At 29.8% G+C, this 21,352-nt stretch overlaps 2 protein-coding genes across 3 annotated transcripts in view; one reads left to right on the top strand and one right to left on the bottom strand.

Annotated features, from left to right (window-relative positions):
- LOC102664952 (uncharacterized) overlaps positions 1–2,876 on the top strand; it is an 8,588-nt gene extending 5,712 nt beyond the window's left edge. Inside the window, exons 1-3 of one of the 2 annotated variants that reach the window (XM_041012926.1) lie at positions 11–1,957; positions 2,048–2,450; positions 2,545–2,876. In XM_041012926.1, the coding sequence (XP_040868860.1) occupies positions 1,908–1,957; positions 2,048–2,450; positions 2,545–2,685 (594 nt within the window). In that variant the 5' untranslated portion in view covers positions 11–1,907 and the 3' untranslated portion in view covers positions 2,686–2,876. Of the gene's footprint in view, positions 1–10; positions 1,958–2,047; positions 2,451–2,544 lie in introns of those variants that run through there. The other variant, XM_006603813.3, reaches the window with a different exon arrangement.
- Positions 2,877–3,344: 468 nt separating this feature from the next.
- LOC102670076 (uncharacterized) lies at positions 3,345–4,234 on the bottom strand. Its single transcript, XM_006604910.1, has 4 exons — positions 4,097–4,234; positions 3,830–4,021; positions 3,626–3,651; positions 3,345–3,405 (listed from the first exon to the last, which is right to left on the bottom strand). The coding sequence occupies exons 1-4, from the start codon at positions 4,232–4,234 to the stop codon at positions 3,345–3,347; spliced, it is 417 nt and encodes a 138-aa protein (XP_006604973.1).
- Between the last annotated feature and the right edge of the window lie 17,118 nt (positions 4,235–21,352).

Below are 21,352 nucleotides of genomic sequence, written 5' to 3'. Positions count from 1 at the left end.
GAGGTGCAGGTTCAAGAGGAGGCTGGTGGTGTCGGTGACATGGAGGTTGTTGTTGAGTGTATAGATGATATTCATGTTGGGGTTGACAAAGATGATGATGATGTGGGGTCTGAAGAAAGTGATGAGATTATGTTGGGGATGAGGATGATGATGATAATGATGATAACAGCGATTAGAGTGAAGATTCAGTTAGTGATTTTGAAGAAAACTCTGATTGGACAACATGGTTGGAGTCTAAAACATTTAGCCAAAGTATTGAGGCTACTTTTGACCCTAATAAAGTGGACTCAAGAAATTCTGATTTGGTTGATGAAACTGAATATTCTGATGAGTTGGATACTCCACTTGGAAGTGAAGATGAAGGTCCCCCGAAAGTTAGATATCCTTATTTTAAGGTACATGAAAATGATGAAGATGTGAAGTTTGAGGTTGGGCTGCAATTCAGTGGTAAGAAACAAATTCTAGAGGTTGTGAAGACCTTTGCTGTATTTTGTAAGAAGAATATGAAGATTAAAAAAAATGACAAAAGGAGAGTGATTGTAATCTGTAAACAAAAGGGTTGTCCCTTCTACTTACGGGTGAGTAAGTCTATGCAAGCCCTTATTGGCAGGTAGTGACAATCCAAAATGACCATTCTTGCTTTAGAACAGCCACAAACAGCCAGGCTACACCTAAGTAGGTTTCAAAAAGGTTGATGTCATTATTAATGCATAGTCCCGACATGAGGCTAAAAGCATTAGTTGCTTTTGCTTTAGAAAAGTGGGGATTCAAATTGAGTATGGATCAGGCATACAGAGCAAAGGTTAAGGCAATGGAAAAAATTAAAGGTTCAACCAGAGATCAGTATAAACATTTAAGGAGTTATGCTACAGAGCTACTAGATAAAAACAAAAACAGCACTGTGAAGATCAAATGTGATTTAAGTCCTCATGGTCCTATTTTTGAGCGTATATATGTATGTCTGGAGGCTTGTAAGAGTGCGTTTGTAACAACTTGCAGGCCCTTGATAGAATTGGATGACTGCTTTCTGAAAGGAGAATTTGGTGGGCAATTGTTGACTGCAGTAGGTAAAGATGGAAACAATCAAATGTTTCCTATTGCCTATGCTATAGTGGAATCTGAAAATTATTCATCTTGGAAGTGGTTTGTTGATCTCTTGATAGTTGACCTAGATGGTATTCAGGAGGGATGTTGGGCTTTCATTTCTTACCAGCAGAAGGTAAATATTTAATTAGAACTATTATAAACTGTGGCTTTCATTTAATTCGTCCACTGTTTTTTGCAGGGTTTGGTTAAGGTAATCAAAGAGCTTGGTGAAAACGTAGAACATCTCCTGTGTGTCAAACATTTGTATGGTAACTGGAAGAATAAGTATCCGGGAGCACACATGAAAGAGTTGATGTGGATGGCAGGTCAAGCAACAACTATCCCTAACTGGGAAAAGGCCATGCTGCAGATTAAAAATTATGATGAAGAAGCTTGGAAGGATCTGCAAAAGTTAAACCCTGCTTGTTGGACAAGGTTTGCTTTTAAGGTAAACACAAAATGTGATTTGCAAGTCAATAACATGTGTGAGGCATTCAACAATGTAATAATGGGGTACAGACATAAGCCAATTATTACACTATTGGAGGGAATTCGATTTTACATAAGTTCTAGAATTGTGAAGTTGAGGACTATCCTCATGAGGTATGAAGGTTCAATCTGTCCTAAAATTCAGAAAATCATGGAAAAAAAATAAAAAAGCATGTGAAGCATGGCGAGCACATTAGTCTGGTGATGCTGATTTGGCTTTGTTTGAGGAGTCAAAGGGCATGGAAAAATTTGTCGTCAATCTTAAACAACAGGCATGTTCTTGTAGAAAGTGAGAGTTAACTGGAATTCCATGCACTCATTCCATAGCATGCATGTGGATCAATGGTGCAAAACCAGAAGTCAGTGTGAATTCTTATTATAGGTGTTGTTTTATGTAATTCCATGCAGTCATGTTATTATTTTTTTACCATGGTTTTTTTATTTGAATATGTATACTTGTTGCATTTGGCAGGAAATCTACTGTATTGACCACCTATTCATTTATTGTGTACCCGTGCAATGGACCCAACTTATGGCCTCCTCTCCAAACACCAGTGATGCTTCCACCTATCATGAGGAAAGCTCATGGAAGACCAAAGAAAGCAAGGAACAAGAAAAATGATGAGTCTACCAAGAGGCCCAACCTAGCAAGACAGTCGAGATCAGTAGTTTGTAAAAATTGTCGCACAATTGGACACAACAGAAGGGCATGCAAAGGAAAGACATCTACAGATAGGATCATTCCAAAAGAGGGAAATAAGATACTTTTTGACTTCCATAAGTGTTGTAAAAATTGTCGCACAATTGGACACAATAGAAGGACATGTAAAGGAAAGACATCTGCAGATATAACCATTCCAAAAGGGGGAAATAAGGTACTTTTGACTTCCATAAGTGCTGTAAATTTCATTTATCGCAGATTCTTATTACATTTACCATTCTTATCATTTTGGCTATACATATTGACAGAACTTGAAGAGACAATCGCCATGTCCCACCCCTGTTGCAGCAAAGAAACAAAAAATTGGTCCAAGCACAAGTCAGACCACATCTGCAGGACATCAAAGAGGTGGCAACACCAATGAAACACAACAATCACGAATCAGTTAAGGGACCAGCCAAGGAGAGATTGGGCACGACAATGTTTTAGCTACTTTGTTTTCATTTTGTTTAGGCTAATTTAATTTAGGAACCTAGTTCTATCTGAATGTTTAATTCGGAGGCCTTGTAATGCACTCATTAAGTTCTTACCAGTTGTTGTAATTAAAGTCTGCACAATATCAAGCAATGTTATATTGCAATGTTATATCTGCCTTGTTTTTTGCAAATATGGTGACTTTATGGATGCCTTTTTTCTGTAGTAAGATGCCAAGTCTCATGTTTCATAGATAAGGTAGTTTGTGTTGTTAGAATTTTGGCACAAAGCAAGTTTGCAAAGCAAGTTAAGCATGTGGTATTTTATGATCACCTAAATTGCTTGCTGGTTTTAAAAATAAAATGCTTGTTTTTGGTGCAATTCTGCTGGATTCTAGGCATCAATTGAAACATGAAATGCAATGGATGGGTTCAGGGCTATTCTTCATTAGGCCATGAACTTGCAATTCTGTGTCTGAATTTAGTTCAGGGTTATTCTTCATTAGGCCTTGAACTTGCAATTCAGGAACAAGTACTTTGAGCTACAGCTAAAGGATATTTGCCTTTATTACAGTTATTATTTTGAGATTGGTTTTTACTTTGCTGGTGTTGGTTGTGATTTATTGTGTGATCAATTAGAGCTGATGGACCTGTAATGAAGGATACACAAAGCACTCTACAACCTTAACACTGTACCTGTTTAACACCAACCATCACTGTACCTGTTTAACACAATCAGTCAAACTCAAGTCACAATATTTTATTTCATAACATTCACAAGCTTAAATTCTCAAAACACAGAGCCAAATTACTAACATACCAATTCAACAATTCCACTATTCAACAAACTTAGGCATATTCGGCAATTGTACATTCAGGAATATATTATTTTATAAATATTCTTTCACTAACATACCAATTCAACAATTCCACAATTACAATCTGCACATTACAAAGAACCAAAAAAATCACCATCACTTTCTTCCTAACTAATTACAAAATGACAACATCTTATTGACTTGCAATTTTCTACCATTTGCACAGACTTAGCAAACAAACCACCAACACCAAATTACAGACCTCGGATACATAATAAACACACTAACAAGCAAACACAGACCCAAGACACAACCAAAACAATCCCTAAAATTTTTTCCTTCATCTTCATGTCCCTGATCCTGCTTTGCAAGTCCTTTTCCCTCAACTTCAATTCATCAACTTTCTTCATCAATGCTACAATGATCTTCTTCTGACGAATGTTGGCAACTAGATCGTGCCACTCAAAATAATTATAGCCTTTCCTACCTGTAACCTACATGCCAAAAATATCGAAAAAGAATCAACAAATAACCTATAACACAACCCCTACGAAATTATTTTTTCTTACCTTGTATAGACCACATCTATAGAAACGCATCCCTGGATTATCCTCGGTCCACGATGTCACCAGTGGAGCCTCTACATTACAGAGACACAACACGTGACTTCGGGCCTCGAAGGTGTACGATGAGGAACTCCTCTCCATGGCCTTAGACGCAGTGACACAATCACGTCGACGACCCACCCACGCCGACGACGCACCCACGAAGAAGGAAACAAAGCTCCACACCCACGACAATGCTGAACCACAACCCCTACCAACACGATGAAGCACAAATCGAATTTAGGGTTAGGGATTTCATATAACTGCAGGGTAACAAAAATGCAAGCCTCAGCACAAATCAGTTTTAGGGTTTTCATTTAGGGTTAGGTTAAATCATCAATGTAATTAAATTTTACCACTACAGGGTAAAAAAAATGCAAGTCTTTCCAGGGAACCACTCAGACGTTGACACGTGGCAGTCAACGTCTGAAGTTAACGATCAACGTTCGATTGGGGCGTCCATGACCAACATTGCAGGAATTTATAAAAACGGATGATCAAATTTGTGAATTAAATTATTGGGGGACCAAATACGAAATTGGAGTAAAACTGGAAACCAAAAATATAATTTTATCTTTATTTTTATATGTTTGATAATATTCATGGATAACTTAAACAAATGAAGCATACTGTGGACACAAGTTAAAATCAAACACATATGGATAATGTTCTGTTTGATATATTAAAAAAGAACACAAAAAAAAAAAATTTAAAAACTAATACATTTTAGTTCCAGTGAAAAGCATGAAAAATAATAGAAGGAAATAAATTTCCGCTATCCTTGACTACGTACAAGGATCAAATGCCAATTATACTATCAATGGACTTAGATTTTTCTCTTCTTTTACACACAAATAAGACAAGACAATAACACATAAGATGTAGAAAAAGTAAAATTTATGTAGGAATTATACAAGAACATCAATTAATTGTATAGAATCCAAAAAATGATATAAAATTGTTTTGCATATTTATATTTCATTCATAATACGTTGAGCATCTCCTATTAGTGACATTTTCCTTTGTAGATAGGTTAAATAATAAAATCCTTTGATTTGGAGTTTAGATTCAAATATGATATTGGCTTGAAAGATCAATATTGGTGGAGCAATTATTGGGTTTGGACTCAATGGTTGCTGATAAATTTTGTGTTGATTTATTTACCAAAAGCTACATATATATAAGGGTAGTTTACTTTGAGGCTTAAATAAATGATAACCTTGGTAAGGAAGGTCATGTAGGTGGTTGAGGATTTGTAAATTGAACAAGCTTGGGTTGGGATGTATTAGTTGGCATGATGCTGCTGATTTTGGTCTCAATAATGAATTACTTTGGTTGATAAAGGCCCGCTTGTTTGTGCTTAAGAAAGTGAATTTTTTTATAATTTTTTTAAGAGATCCTTATATAAGTGATTATTTGATGAAAAATGTTTAAACAAATGGAGGATAATAAAAAGAAGAAAATTGATATCTTTCTTCTACAAAAACTGAATTTCCAGAACAGCAGGTCCTATTTGCTACTAAAAAGCATAAATCTGATTATTTTTTTACCCTTGAAAAAAGATTACCTAAAACACTTTAGAAATTTCAATAATTGATTTTTTTATTTATAAAAAGGCGTTTCTTTAGAAAATTAAGAATAAAAGTTTAAAGAAATGCAATAATAAATAATCTTCTGATTTGTATATTGTTCAAGGTATGATAAATGTAAGGTTTGGGTGGTAAAGAAAACATATTGCAATAGAAAGAATGAGATCAAACTGTTGCATATGCATGCAAGTAACATATTTTTTAAAAAACAAATCAAACACTTAAAGTTTCTTACCTCTTCGAGCCAATTTGGAAAAATCAAATAATGATTTGGAGTATTCATAGAAGTCTGCACCTAAACAAAGTCAGGAGATAATAATTTTTTTAGTCTAAAATTACGAAAAACAAAAATGAATATTAACCTTTAAATAAAAATAATGGATATATACTCTAGAGAAAGAATGGAATGATGGAGCTGAGTATTTTGATCTACGTCAATACCTGATTTAGACCATGAAATAAATCCAATCACCTCTTCAAGCCTTGGCTAAGAAGGTTACAATTTAGACAGAAGTCTCTATGTCCCATGGTATTGTGTATATATAAACAATTAATTCCACAAAAGAAAAAAGATATCAATGTAGTATTTAATGCTATTAAGGTAATTTTTTTTTATAAAAATACAATAAAAAAACACTTGTTTTCTTATTTTGTCGACAAAATTCTGTCATTTGACTAAGATTTAATAACAATTAATTTATAAAAATGTTAAAGAGGAAAAATTCAAATATATATATATATATATATATATATATATATATATATATATATATATATATATATATATATGTATATATGTGTAGAAATTAATAAAAATCTATATAGAAAAATAAAAAAATAGATTATATATATATCAAGAAAAGTTTTTGTTATTTGATTAAAACTTTATATACACACGACAATATTTATATTATATATATATATATATATATATATACACGAAATTAATATATATATCTGTATGTATAAGTAATAAAAAAAATTGGACATGAGAAAAATAAATGTCAATGTAGTATTTAATGCTATTGAGGTAATACTTTTATAAATATATGACTAAATAGTCTTGTTTTCTTATACTGTTGACAAAATCCTATCATTTGACTGAAATTTAATAATAATTGATTTATAAAACATGTTACAAAGGAAAATTAAAATTCACATTAATAAGTTATATTTTTCCTATTTTTATTTGAAGTAAAAAACTTAAGAACAAACAAATTTCCTTTTTTAAATACATATAATTAACTACTAATATTTAAATAAAAAATATATTTTTTTATTTAATTATAATTGTATAAAAAAATTTAAGAAAAATATTTTAAAAAATATAAATTAAAATGTAATCTAGCATGCATATATATATATATATATATATATATATATATATATATATATATATATATATGTGTGTGTGTGTGTGTGTGTGTGTGTATAATTTAAGGCTAACATATATAGAAAAATATAAAAATAAATGGATTTTTTTGTATATAGTCAAACAGTTTAGTTATTTAATTAAAATTTTATATAAAACAGTTTATAAAAAATATTTCAAAATAAAAATTTGAATAGATATTATTCTAGTATACAGAAACTGATATATACTTTAATTACTAGTTAATTACATCATATATCTCATGGTATTTCAATCATGTACTCTATAGTGTATAGGAAGAACTTGTATAAGAAAAGTGAACACCAATTAATCACATTCACAACAATGAAAAAGCAGTGGTTCTTTTAACAACTGAATCATTTGATGCCTCTAAAGAGTCATTGGACGATTAGAGTCGCTAAACGATAAAAGTCATTGGACAATTAGAGTTTACTAGATGATTAGGGTTTACTGGAGTCATACACCGAGTCGCTGAACGCATACTCATTAGATGTTGGGTCACTAGACATTAGGTCACTGGGTTGTGATCCACGATACAAGAAAAAGTAGAAGAGAAAAAGTTTAGGGTTATGAAAATAAAATAAAAAATAAAAAACTCTTTTAGACATTATTGGGTTGTGAGCGCTAACAACAATATATTGTGGGTATACTGTCAAAAGAAATTAGGATATCCAAATATTTGCATAACAGAGAGCACGATCCTAGATCCTAGGTTGCTTCTCAAAGATATTTCATCAAACACTTGGTTTTAATTTGAAATAGGGGGATTTTCGTTTAATGCAAAATTTAAAAATAGAACTTAAAACAAAATTTACTTAAAATCGAAAACAAAGTTAAAGAAACAACCCAAGGATCCCATGCTTCATTAAATCATCACGGTTCCAATAAATGAAAAACGAATTTATGATCATACAATCTAATTCAAAAATCATAAAATAATCACCTTACATTCTGTCACCAAATCAGAAATAAAATCTCTCAATTGAAATGAATTCAAACAAAATTTGAATTAAAACAAGTAATCAAAGATTAAAAATTTATATATAAATTTTTTTATAGTTTAACTAAGAGTATATGTAAAATTTTAATAAAAATATTTAAAAAATTAATATATATATATATATATATATATATATATATATATATATATATATATATATATATATATATTATAATATTTAGAAATTGACATATATAGAAAAAGTCAGCAACATAAGGAAGGAAGAAGAACATAACAATTGGGGTTTTCTGGATAGGTCCCTAATGTAATCCTAGAGAAATGGGTAATAGGTGAGTAGTTAAAAAAGTTCAATATTTAATTACTGTAATACAGTTAATTTGAATTAACTGAAATACAATGAATTTTTTTTTGCCTAAATTTTTTTATATTGGCAAACTAAAGAGGGGGAGAGGGAGAGAGTATGCATAGTGTGAAACAAATTTGTTATTATAAGAAATGTTCGTATAGATATTCAATGCGCTAATATTTATGAAAAGAGAGAATTCAATGCTAACTAATTCGTTAAGAAAATATAAAAAAATATTTTTATATATTTGGCCAAACTGTTTTGTTATTTATATAAAATTGTTTATAAGAAATATTATAGAAATAAAAGCTCATCTTAAACTTATGTAAAGACTCACCTAAGCTCTAAGCTCACAGACATCAATAAATACCAAAATGCATCATCATTTCAAGCATAAAACACACCACCAAAACATTCAAACCAATCTAAAGTTTCACTTACCATAGGCTCCTACAAGCTAAGTTTTTGAGAAGAAGAAGATCTTGAGCTGAAAACAAAATATTAACAGTACCACCTCTTATACCATAAAAATACGGTCCAAATTAATCCATGGGGTCAATAATCCATGGGGTCACCTCATGGAAAAAGAAAGAGAAATGGAAAAACAAAGATACCAAATGAGAAAAGACTGATGCTTACCAACTAATAGTCAACAATAGAGACTTTTCGAATAAAGAAAACAAGGTCTTCTATAGTGTAGAGCTCACCCCTCAGTCTCAAAGAAGAGAACTTAGGGAAGAGGGAGGAAAGAAAGAAAATAAGAAAGTGGAAGCTTGGTTTTAGACCTTTAGGCTTTTGGGAAGGATTATGAGGTGGGTTGGGCTTGTCCAAAGGTTACTACCCTTTTCCTCTAATCATACTTGGCTTTTATTCCCTTTGCACCTCTGTTGTTTTTTTGCTTCTTGCACCCCAAAACACATGCACGCACACAAAATATCCCTACCTCTGTCAAGCAAGTTCCGCCTCTACCCAATCTCGTTGCCAACTCAACAGAGGTATTGGGTGGATGTGAGGCTTTCTTGGGAGAGACAAGGGTGTTTATACATATATTTTCGTCACGACTTGTATAAAGGAATAAAAAAGATTGCTAACGCTTTCTTAAAGTGAAAAAAGAGTTTATATTAAAGAAAAAGTTCATGCTTATTCATAATAGATTTTAGGGTGTCACATAATCTCCAAAATATTAGGCATTGACGAGAATCTAGGTAGCAGGACATCATGCTAACATCTTGTGTTTTGTTTCGCTATATCATGATGTATCATTCCTACATTTTTCATATCTTTCAGCTCCTACGAGAGATCGACACCAAAAGCCACTCTCTTTATGACTATAAATCTGCAAAAAAAAAAAAAAATTAATGAATTAGTGGTCATTTAAAAAAGAAAAGATAAGAAGTTGTGTTCAAAATTGTTGTTGCAGTTCAATCATTCAAAGTAAGTCCAATAGAAAAAAAATATTAGTAGAAAGTAGGCACACCAATTGGAGTAATAGGTGTATTATTTATAAATTTGTATAATCATACAATTCTCTTTATATAGAGAGAGTAAACTATCTCATAAAGGAATATATGTCAGATCAATTTACTTATATGATTGACAAAAAAATAAAAGAACATAATCTCATAATTACGCAATCCTTATTATTACATTATCACATGTAGAATCAATCAAAAAAATCTATAATTAAGTAATCATATTAATGTGAATATATATATATATAGAGAGAGAGAGAGAGAGAGAGAGAGAGAGTGTGGAATCAATCATGGAAAACCAGTTTATATAAAAATAGGATAAAAAATCACTAGCTATCAACATCAGAACTAATAGTAAGGAAAAATAAGGTAATTGTTTTCTAGTTAATTAACAAAACCAAAAATCATATACAACAAGTTATAGTTACTTTAACAATAATAAGGTAATGAGGGAGGGGAGCTAGGATCTTGCTTGCCTGCCTCCGCTTCTATCGGTCCCTGATGACAGTTATTATTTGTTTGGAGTTCCTGATCATAGGTTTTTGACAAAAGTAAAGGTGGGCATTATGTCCGAGATTAGTGTATTAACCCTACTCCATGTATTGCTTTATTGTCTAAATATGATGCTCTTCTGTCTATTCTATTTCTATGTAAGATTGTTTCATTGTCTGTTTGAAGAAGTTGATTATTCTATATTGTTTTTGTCGTTTTGTTCATATATAGGTGTGTGTACGTACCTTTGGTCGTTAAGTTGTATTCTCGATTGAGTTTCACTTGTACTCATTATTATAATTAAAAAAAATGCTTTTGCTTCTTTAAAAAAATCTATTACTTAATCTCCTTTTGGGCACTAAGAAATTTATTTGATGATCAAAGATAGCCATCAAGTGAATTTCTAGGGAATTTAAACCCATGCCCACAAGAATGCTATTTCTTTTTTCTTCTTCAAATCTTTAATAATTTTTGCCAACATGCATGGACTGTTTTTACATGCATTAATTAATAATTTTTTATTACAATGCTTTATAAGGTTTTATCATAAGTTTATAATAACTATTATGGCTTTCAAAAATATAAGTTCAACATCTTCGGAAGATATATAAGAGCTTCACATGGATTATCATCCCAATTCATATAGTAGAAATTCAGAAGTTGAGATTATATCAGTTATTTGTCCAATGGGAAAGAAAGTTTCTCATATCATTTTACCACTAAAAATGTCATTATTAACCAAAAGATAAGTGTCAGGATTTCTTTTGCTGATAAAGTTTTTGTCTAAAAGATTAAGTTATTAGAGTTAATATTTGGGATCTACATTAAAAATGTGGTGTATTTTAATAATAATTGATGTATTAATGAATGATATAGATCAATGCTTTATACTACCATAATTGGTTATAAATACGATGCATCCTAATTTTTATGTAACCTCACAATATTTGTAATAACATTTTAATTTTTGTTAGATGTAGAGTATCGACATAAATGAAGTTTAATTAAATGTCAAACAGATAGTAAATGACTTTTTTTTTTTTTGTAGTGTTCAATCTAAGAGATTTGAATTTAATGGAGAAATATATTTTAAATAGCTTAGTTTGTGTATAACCCTTGAAAGATTTATAATTTGAAAAAAAATGTTTTTCTTATTTGAACAATACTGTATAAAAACTACTTATCCTGGTTTGAAAAAAAAAATCTTTTTCGTAAATATATGCATGAAACATATTGTTCGAACTATCTATTTACTTTAAGAAAATATTTAAGAAATAAATCTCTATACTACGTATGTTCTTTACCTATAACTTGAACTATATATATAAATAAGTTTGTTAATTTTCTCACTAAAAAGTTTTCATGAAAGAATTTGTAGATTAAGAAAGCATACTCATGAACAGGGAGTTTATCTCGAAACAAGGAAGTATATAACATTTCAAATTGAACTACATACCTTATCAATCCTCTTATTTTTTTTTCGCTCTTTGCATTCAACGTTCCAATTTGTTTTTAGCCATTCAGGTGCTGGTTGGGGGCATCTTCCTCTTTTTGACCTTGAAGTTTTCCTCCCAGATGGAGTTTCAGTCTAAACTTGTAATTATACAAATACATATAAGGTACACATGCTTGAAACAAAATTTCAAGTATATTGTAATGCTGTGTCTTTTTAGGACTCAATGTAAGTATCATACCGTTGTTTGTTGAGTGCAGACTTGTGGCACAACTAAAGGAGTTTGATTTTCTTCTTTCTGGTGTGTGAATTTAAGAATAGATGAAAATACACAATTGAAACAAAAAAAAAAAAAAGATGAAATACACAATTGAAACAAAAAAAAAAAAAGATGAAATACACAATTGAATTTGTTATAAGATAATCATGAAGATCTAAACAGAATTTTAAAGTAAAATTATATAATGGATGTTCCTTTCAGATTCAATGTAACATATATGTCATTCTATTATAGACAAATACTTCTGGAATTCTTGTGTTTAAGACTATTAATTGATAAGTTAGTTTATAATTTGTTTGCCAGAGTATTTCTTTTAAAATATTTTCAAAACTAATATCTTAGATTTAGTTTTTAAAACACAAAATGAAAATTTTCAAGTCTTTTGGTATGATTGAATTTTATTTTTAATAAATAATCCATATTATTATTTTGTGATGATGTATCTTGAATTTAGCCTTGTATTGCAAAGACTTTTCCAAATCATCATGTGCCATGATATATTTACATGTAAGTCACAACACCACTAAGTGATTATATAGATATTTTTCAAAGTTTAAAAATTGTTAATATGAAAAATTAATAATATAAATATAATTACATGGACTCAAAGCATATGCTTCGCCCATTATATAAATTTTTGTATAAATTCTATTTTTTAGTAGATAAAAAAAAATACTTTTAGGCAACTATAGTTTTAGATTTTGTATTAACCTTAAACTCTTTATATTTTTAAAGATCAAATATTTTATGAAAAATTCAAAATAGTAGGGATGTGTATTAAAACAGTTAGAAAGGATAATGCAAAAAATTATTAAAAAATAAAGTTTATCACACTACTAATGTAAAAATGGAAGAAAAAGAAAAACGTTACAAGTTTATAAGTTATATATATAATATAATAACTTCTAAGCTATGAACTATTATCAAAATAATCTTACTTAAGAAACTTCTTGATTTGATCAAACAAGCTTATAAATTAGTCATATATATAAAATAAAAAATAGCTTGTAGGCATGCATGTGAAATACAACATTTTCCAAAAAATAAAAAATAAAGGTATTCTAATGTGATTAAATGATATAATCAATTGAAGTTTATAATAATATGGAAGAATTAATTTAACAAAAAGGAAATTTCAATTTCAAAATGAAACATACCTCTTTTTCCAATTGCTTGATGAACTTATCAAACTCTAGATCATCAGAAAAGTTACACGGCAATGGACTTACACACATATGTACATTTTCTTTTTTCTCCAATAATAAAATTCCAAATTCATTCTGGGGGTTAACATAACACAGACAACAAGTTAAATTGTGCATATTCTGTCAAAAATTGATAATACGTGTCTACTAAGAACATAGAAAGCAAGATTTGTGATGTGAACTAAAAAAAAACTCCATCTTTAGATTGATAAATATATATAATAAAATTGTTTAAACGTTTATTCTTTCCATACTCGTTTCTTGAATTTTGACCTTGTAACTATGGTAGAAACAAGATAGAGATATAAAATCAATCTTATTTGTACGTATACTTTCCAAAAAATTCTATACCATTCATATAAAGAATGAGCTAGATCTTTTAAAAACATAACCTCTAATGTGAAGATACATTTTTTCTTTATATGTTTGTCACTAAAAAGACCTTTTACGAAGAGATTAAAGATACTACAACTTGCTAGATAAGAATTTGGATCTGAACTAGCATACTATATTGCATGAAAACAAGACATATATATGATTAATTGAATAGGGATTCTTAAGAAGTTTCATTACCAGTTTAACCCTTGGAAACAGGCTTACCTCCTTGTAAATTAACCTCCTTTGCAAAGTGGAATAAAACCCACTACAACGGCTAGAAAGTTTATGCGGGGAAGATAAACGTATGTGTGATCCAAGTGTTACTTGTAATGATTTTTTTTCCTACTCTTCTCGGCTGAAGAAGATATTTTAATATATTTAAAGTATTTTATCTATTAATTGTTAGTTAAATTCAATACAATTAACTATATAAGGAACAAAAGAAATCTTTTGGAACCCTACCCCTGACAAAAGACGATAAAATAATATAAATTTAAAGAAAGAAGAAAATAAATAAAGATGTCTATTGAGTAAGTGCATTTAAAACATCCATTTGTATCACTGACACGTTATTAAAGATACTAATTTCAATCAACAGATAATCAAGTGCATTCTTACCATATGATAATGACATATACAATACTATTTGTTGTTTGGTCTTATTTTAAAAATTAAAAATTACTAACATCATGCACAAAAGAGAGGAGAGTATTTACGCAATCATATAGCTCCCAAACACATGCACAACGAATATTCATAGTTTATATATATATATAAGCATGATAATATTCATGAATAACTTAAACTAAGGAAGCATAATGAAGATACAAGTTAGAATATAAACACAACTGCATGATGTTATGTTTGGTATATTAAAAAAGAACACAGTGAAACAAAATTTTAAAACTAATACATATTAGTAAACAAAATTTTAAAACTAATACATATTAGTTCCAGTTAAAAGCATGAAATCAAGAATAGAAGGAAATAAATTTCCGCTATATATCCTTGATTACAAGGATCAAATCCCAATTATATTATCAATGGACTTAGAATCTTCTCTTTTTTTTTCTCACTAATAAAACAACAACATAACATGTAGAAAAAATTAATTTTTTATAGAAAATATGCAAGGACATCCATTAATTGTGTAAGAATCCAAAAAATGACAAAATTATTTTATATATTTATATTTCTTAGATATATAATACGTTGACCATCTCTTATTAGTGAAATTTTCCTTTGTAGATTGATTAAATAATACAATCCTTTGATTTGGAGTGTAGACTCAAATATGATATTGGCTTGGAAGATCAATATTGGTGGAGTACTTATTGGGCTTAACTCAATCAAGGGATTTACATCATTCATGCACGGTACTCGATTAATTGAACTAGATTCATTGATAAGGATAGTGTACTTTAATGCTTAAATAAATTATAACCAAAAGCTACAATAAATGGTAAGGAAGGTCACGTAGGTAGTTGAGGATTTGTAAATTGAACAAGCATGGGTTTGTACATGGTTGGGATGTATTACGTGACATGATGTTGAGTGCTTTTGGTACTCTCAATAAGGAATTACTTTGGTTGATAAAGCTAACTTGATTGTTGAGTGCTTTTGGTACTCTCAATAATGTTATTTATCATTTATTTTTTAGATTCTTATGTAAGGGATTATTTGATGAGAAAAAGGTTAAACAAATGGAGAAGCATAAAGAGCATAAATCTGATATCTTTCTCCTATCAAAATTAATTTTCCAAAAAAGCATGTCCTGTATTTTATCCATAAAAAAAATAATCTTTTGATTTGTATTGCTCAAGAAATATATGATAAATAACATTTACGTGTTGACAAGAACATATTGCAACAGAAGAATTGGATAGATTGAATGGTTGATATTCATGAAGTAACACAATTTTTTGAAACAAATAAAACACTTTGTTACCTCTTCGAGCCAACTCGGAAATATCAAATGATGATTTGGATTAGCCATATACTGATTACCTAACCAAAACAAAGCCGGAATTTTTTTAATTTAAAATTATGAAAAATAAGAATGAAAGAGTAACATTTAAATAAAAAGAATGGATATATACTACAGAGAAGTAAGGGAGTATTTGAGAGTTTTGATCCATGTGGTGTTATAAACATTAAGTAAGAATAGTTCAACACTGGATTTAGACCTTGGAATAAATTCAATCATCTAGTCAAGTTCCATGGCTAAGAGGGTTTCAATAGGGTGAAATCCCTATGCTCAAGAGTATAATGGATACATAAACAAACAATGGGACAGAAAAAAAAAAAACTCGAACACTTTAGTGTAGGTTTTAAATACATGACTAACTTGTTTCCTTATATTGTTGACAAAATCCTGTCATCTGGCTTATATTTAGTAACAAATAGTTTATATAACATGTTAATTAAAAAAGGAAAATTCAAATTTATATTAATGAAATACATAAAAACTTTTATATATATATATATATATAGTATTAACATTTAAAAATATAAATAAATATTTTTCATTTGAAGTAAAAAACAATTTTGTTATTTAAGTAACTTTATATAAAATATTCAAAAATATCATATGTATATGTTAACCTAGAAAAAAATAAATTAATATATATCCATGTAGAAATTAATGCTAATACTTATAGAAAAATATATTCAGAAACAGGTTTGCTATTTCACTAAAATTTTATATTAAAAATATTTTAAGAAATAAAAATTCAAACATACATTAATCCATCATATATATTAAACAATACTAAATATTTTTAGAAATAAAAATTCAACCATGCATTAATCCAGCACGTACATATATAACAAACCTATAAACAATCACTACTAGACAATAGAGTTTTAACATCGGTTACTAAAAACTTTCAACATCGGTTATCAACTGATGTTGAAAGTACCAATGTAATATCGTTAACATCGAATTTTCAAAATCAATGTTAACATAAAAATGATAACATTGGTTTTTGAAAAAACCGATGTTATATAGTAAGAATTATAAAAAAAATTCATATATCTTCACACCAACATCGGTTTTTACCAAAACTAATGTTAACTTATACATACAGTATTGATTTTTGAAAAAACTGATGTTAATATATATATACAACATCGATTTTTAGTAAAAACCGATGTTGTATGTTTAACAACAACATTGGTTTTATAGAAAAAACTGATGTTGTGAATGAAGCTTAACATTGGTTTTTACAAAAATCGATGTTAATATATATTATGAATTAAAAGAATATTTAATGTACATGTAACATCAAAAACCGATGTTAATATATACTATGAATTAAAAGAATATTTAATGTACATATAACATGAATTGTAAAAAATGTAAATAAACTAAAAGTGTATGTAAAAATTTTAATAAAAATATTTAAAAGTTAAAATATATATTAATATAATATTTAGAAGTTGAAATACACCAACAATGTTGGGGTTTTCTAATTAAAAGAAAGGAGTGTGTACATTCATAGTTCAAAAACCTGATCTGACCCGGCGATTCAGTCTGGTCCAACCAGGACCTGATGACATATCCAAGTCGGTTTGGTTATTGGACCGGCCATACAGTAGGCCCAGAACTGACCAGTCGGTTTGGGATAAACCTGACAATCTGGATCGGTTTTTAAGACATGTTTCGCGTAAAAAATAAAAAAAAAATGCTCCAAAAAAAACATGAAACTTGTGTAATTGTGTTATTGAATTATTATTTGTGGCCTGTTGTTATCAACTTTAATACTTCAATTGTTATTTTAGATTTTGGAGTATGAATGAATTTTTCTTAATGAAATAATATTAGTTATATACTTATATATAATAGATACGTATATAATTTTAAATTTTTTTAATATATATCAGGTCAAACCGGATCAATTACTGGCCCACCGGTTAGACCACTGACCAACTACTTCACCAAATTGGTTTTCATAAATTTGTGTATATTATGCAACCCATTGTATACATAGAGAGAATTATTTAATGCTAGTATTTATAGAAAAGTATAAATAAATATTTTTTTATATATAGTATGAAATAATTTTGTTATTTAATTAAAATTTTCTAATAAATTTTAATATATATATTTAATGTTAATAGTTAGGAAAAGAAGGAGGGAGAAATAGAGGCAAAGCTAAAGACACCAAAAAAGATAAAGGAGAGAATTTTTGTTACAAGCTGAAGTGAGAGAATTTAACGCTAATTAATATTTATAGAAAATATAAATAAACATTTTTATATATTTGGTCAAACAATTTTGTTATTTATATAAAATTGTTTATAAAAAATATTTAAAAAAATACTCATCTCAACCTTTTGCAAAGGCTCACTCTAGTTCATATGCATCAATAAACACCAAAATACATCATCATTTCAAGCATAAAACACACCACCAAAGCATTCAAACCAGTCTTCTGTAAACACCTATCTAAGCTAGGTTTTTGAGGGACGAAATGAAAATCTTGAGCCAAAACAAAGGGCTTCCTCAAATCAACAACACCACCTCATTATACCATGAAAACACAGTCCAAAACAATACTTATAAAGATTTTTACATCAATAATCCATTATTGGTTCATCTCAAGGAAGAAGAAAGGACAAAGCAAAGATACCAAGGGAGAAAAGAGAGATGCTTACCAATTAACAATCAACAAAAGAGGCTCTTGGAACAGAGCTCACTCCCTTAATCCCAAGAGAAGAGGGGAAGTTGAGGAAGATGGAAGAAAAAGAGAAAATATATAAGAAGGTGGAGGCTAGGTTTTAGACCTTTAAGCTTTTGGGAAGGATTATGAGGTGGGTTGGGCTTGTCCAAAAGATTACTGTCCCTTTCCTCTTATCATACTTGCCTTTTATTTCTTGTACCTCCTTTTTTTCTTTCTTCTTGTACCCCAAAAGATATGCACAAACACAAATATCCATGTTTCTCCCAAGCAAGTATGGCCTCCACTCAATCCCATCGTCAACCCAAACACCACTGCCACAACCACCCAACACCATCGTCAACAACCTTGTAGAAAAATATCATAAATGGAGTCGAGAAAGGAAGAAAGTTGTAAAACTTGACCTTTTAAAAAAAGGTCTTTTCCGGAAGTGTAAATAAATTAGTGTGTTCTAGAAAGGCCTTTCCAAAATAATAATTAAATTTACACTTACAGAAAATGTCACTCCATGATTATGTTTTATACTTTTAGAATGACCTTTTTGGAAGTATACAAAAAATAAGTGTATTCGAGGTCTTCCCAAAATAGGAAAAGTTTTACCATTCTATTTGGTTGATGATTGTGGCTTTGTGCTTTCCTACATCAAGGTAGTTTATCAGTGTAAGGTGGTTGCATAGTGGTGATTGGGTCGATAGAGATATTGAGTGGATGCAAGGCTTACTTAGGAGAGGCAGAGGTGTTTGTATCCCTTTAGGTTCTTTGTGGGTGTATGAAGAAAAAAAAAGATGCAAGAAGTAATTTCTATCATAACCCCATTGCACATGTTCACTAAGCCCACTCTCATGGCCCATCATGATATGTATAAACCCACCACATTTTTTTATATATAAAATAACCACTAAAGTTCTCAAGGCTCATAGTAATTCATATTATTTTATTAGTGAGATCATTAAACAAAAAAAAAGTTCAATTTAGTTTCTCTTATATCTTAAATCAAACACTTAATGATACCCGATGAAAAAACAACAATATTACATAGTGTTATGTCATCATTCATTCACAAGGACTAAAAGCAAAACCAATATAATTTATTTGGGCTAACACAAAAAAATGACATTTACAGGGAAAAAAATATAAATAAGTCTCAAATTAAATATTAAAATAAATTATTAAATATTAAAATAAAGCCTCAAATTAAATATTAAAATTGTTGCTTTTAATAATGTGACATACTTCACACCATAAAACTTTTGTAAATTCTTCCTTTCGTAAAAAATAACTTATCAACTTCATTATTTTTGTCTCAATCATTACTACATTGTCATTGTAGCCAAAACCATCACTATTTATTGTCACCACCGTAGTTTCATGTAATTTTTAAAAAATTTAATATAAATTTATATATATATATATATATATTAATAAATAATATTAAGAAATCATTAGTTATTATTTTAAGTAAATATGATTCGTAATTGGTTATTATAGCTCTCTGGTAGTTCCTTGGGCTCTTCGAACAACTTGGTTGAATATTGTGGCTTGTTGTAACAACTTCTCCTTTCGTGTATCTCATATATTTCATGAAAGGGAATGAATGCGTTGATGCTTTTGCTAATTTTGGCATTGTAAACACTGTTGTTGTTGAAGTCAAAATTCACGAATGCGGTTGAACTTTCTAAGGCATGCTAGTAATTGACCTAAAAAGTTTTATCCACGGTGTGTTAACTCGTTCGCAAGTGTACCAATTTGTCACAAGTAGTAAAGTTAAAACGGAAGTCTGAGTGTCGAATCTACAGAGACTTTGTTTGTACTTTAGTTGGTGAATACCCAATTTGTAAGGAAGATATAAAAATTGCACTAGAGAGAAGAAAGAAAGACTTTGAAAGTAAAAGGCAAGAACAATAAAATAAGCAATATTAAATGCAAATGATAACTTCAAAATTTAAATGTCTTAGGGCCTAGCATGCCTAACTACCCTTGATGCAATATTAATGTTTTTCTGTATTTAATGTTTTCCCAATTTCCACCCAGATCTACTAAGACACTCAACCCCGATCCCCTCATGATGAAGAGCCTAATTTATCTATTCTTTCTCAAATTCCCTTGCAAAGATAGAATAGTAAATTGCATAAAGTATAGAGATGTATGTAGAAGCAAAATAAAGTCACTATATCCCTAACAATGAATTGTTTAGATGTCATTTCCCAGTTCTTTAGAAATGATCATTTCCCAATGTATAGCCCCTAAAACTAATGCATGGATGATTAGACCATACAATATAAATGAATAGCATAAAAGAGATAATAGAAAAAAATTTGCATTTAATAGATGATAAAAGAAGTTACATTACAAGGATGTTGGCTACTAGGCTCCCAACAGCGTGGGTTTAACCTCTCATGGCTATGAGAGATTTTACACTTTAGAGGCTAATATGGATGAAAGAAGAAAAGAGATGGATAAAGAAAGAGGGGAAAATGACTAAAGAGAGAGGATTTCCCCTATGAGAGATGCTCAGACCTTGGGTGTATCAACATAGAGCTATGAGTCTCAGTGTGTCTTTCTCCTTTGCTTCCCACTCCTTTTATAGCCTAAGCTAGCTTAAAATTCACACGACCTCGCGCTTAGAGCAGGCTTTCACACTAAGCATACCTTTTGGCTTCTTCATGGGCCTTCTTTGGGCTAAGCCTGATCTGACCACTGAGCAAGGAGACACGCTGGCCTTGGCTTGTGTGCTAAGCGAGCTGTCCCTTCTTCAAAAAATTTTCAAGGTTTTTTCTTCAATTTTTTTAATCAATTTTCCTTCAAAACACTTGTAATTTAATTCTTTTCAATCCTTCTAATAAAAAATAACATGATATTAAATTCTTCATTATTTCATTAAAAATAACACTTTAGTAAAGGAATTTTAATCATTCTTAGCCAAAATTGACTATTGTCACAACCTACCCTATGACGGGATGGTGCAGGCC

Source organism: Glycine max, chromosome 19, assembly GCF_000004515.6.
Source record: "Glycine max cultivar Williams 82 chromosome 19, Glycine_max_v4.0, whole genome shotgun sequence".
Classification (NCBI taxonomy): Eukaryota; Viridiplantae; Streptophyta; class Magnoliopsida; order Fabales; family Fabaceae; genus Glycine; species Glycine max.
This window is presented reverse-complemented; position numbering and strand designations above follow the sequence as displayed.

Bases quoted from the DNA above. Each gene is read 5' to 3' on its own strand.
- LOC102670076 (XM_006604910.1), bottom strand. From the start codon at position 4,234: ATGGAGAGGAGTTCCTCATCGTACACCTTCGAGGCCCGAAGTCACGTG. The intron at 4,022-4,096 runs GTAAGAAAAAAT...TTTGGCATGTAG, and splicing joins ATAGATGTGGTCTATACAAG to GTTACAGGTAGGAAAGGCTA. The intron at 3,406-3,625 runs GTATGTTAGTGA...GGTGTTAAACAG, and splicing joins ATTGTGGAATTGTTGAATTG to GTACAGTGTTAAGGTTGTAG.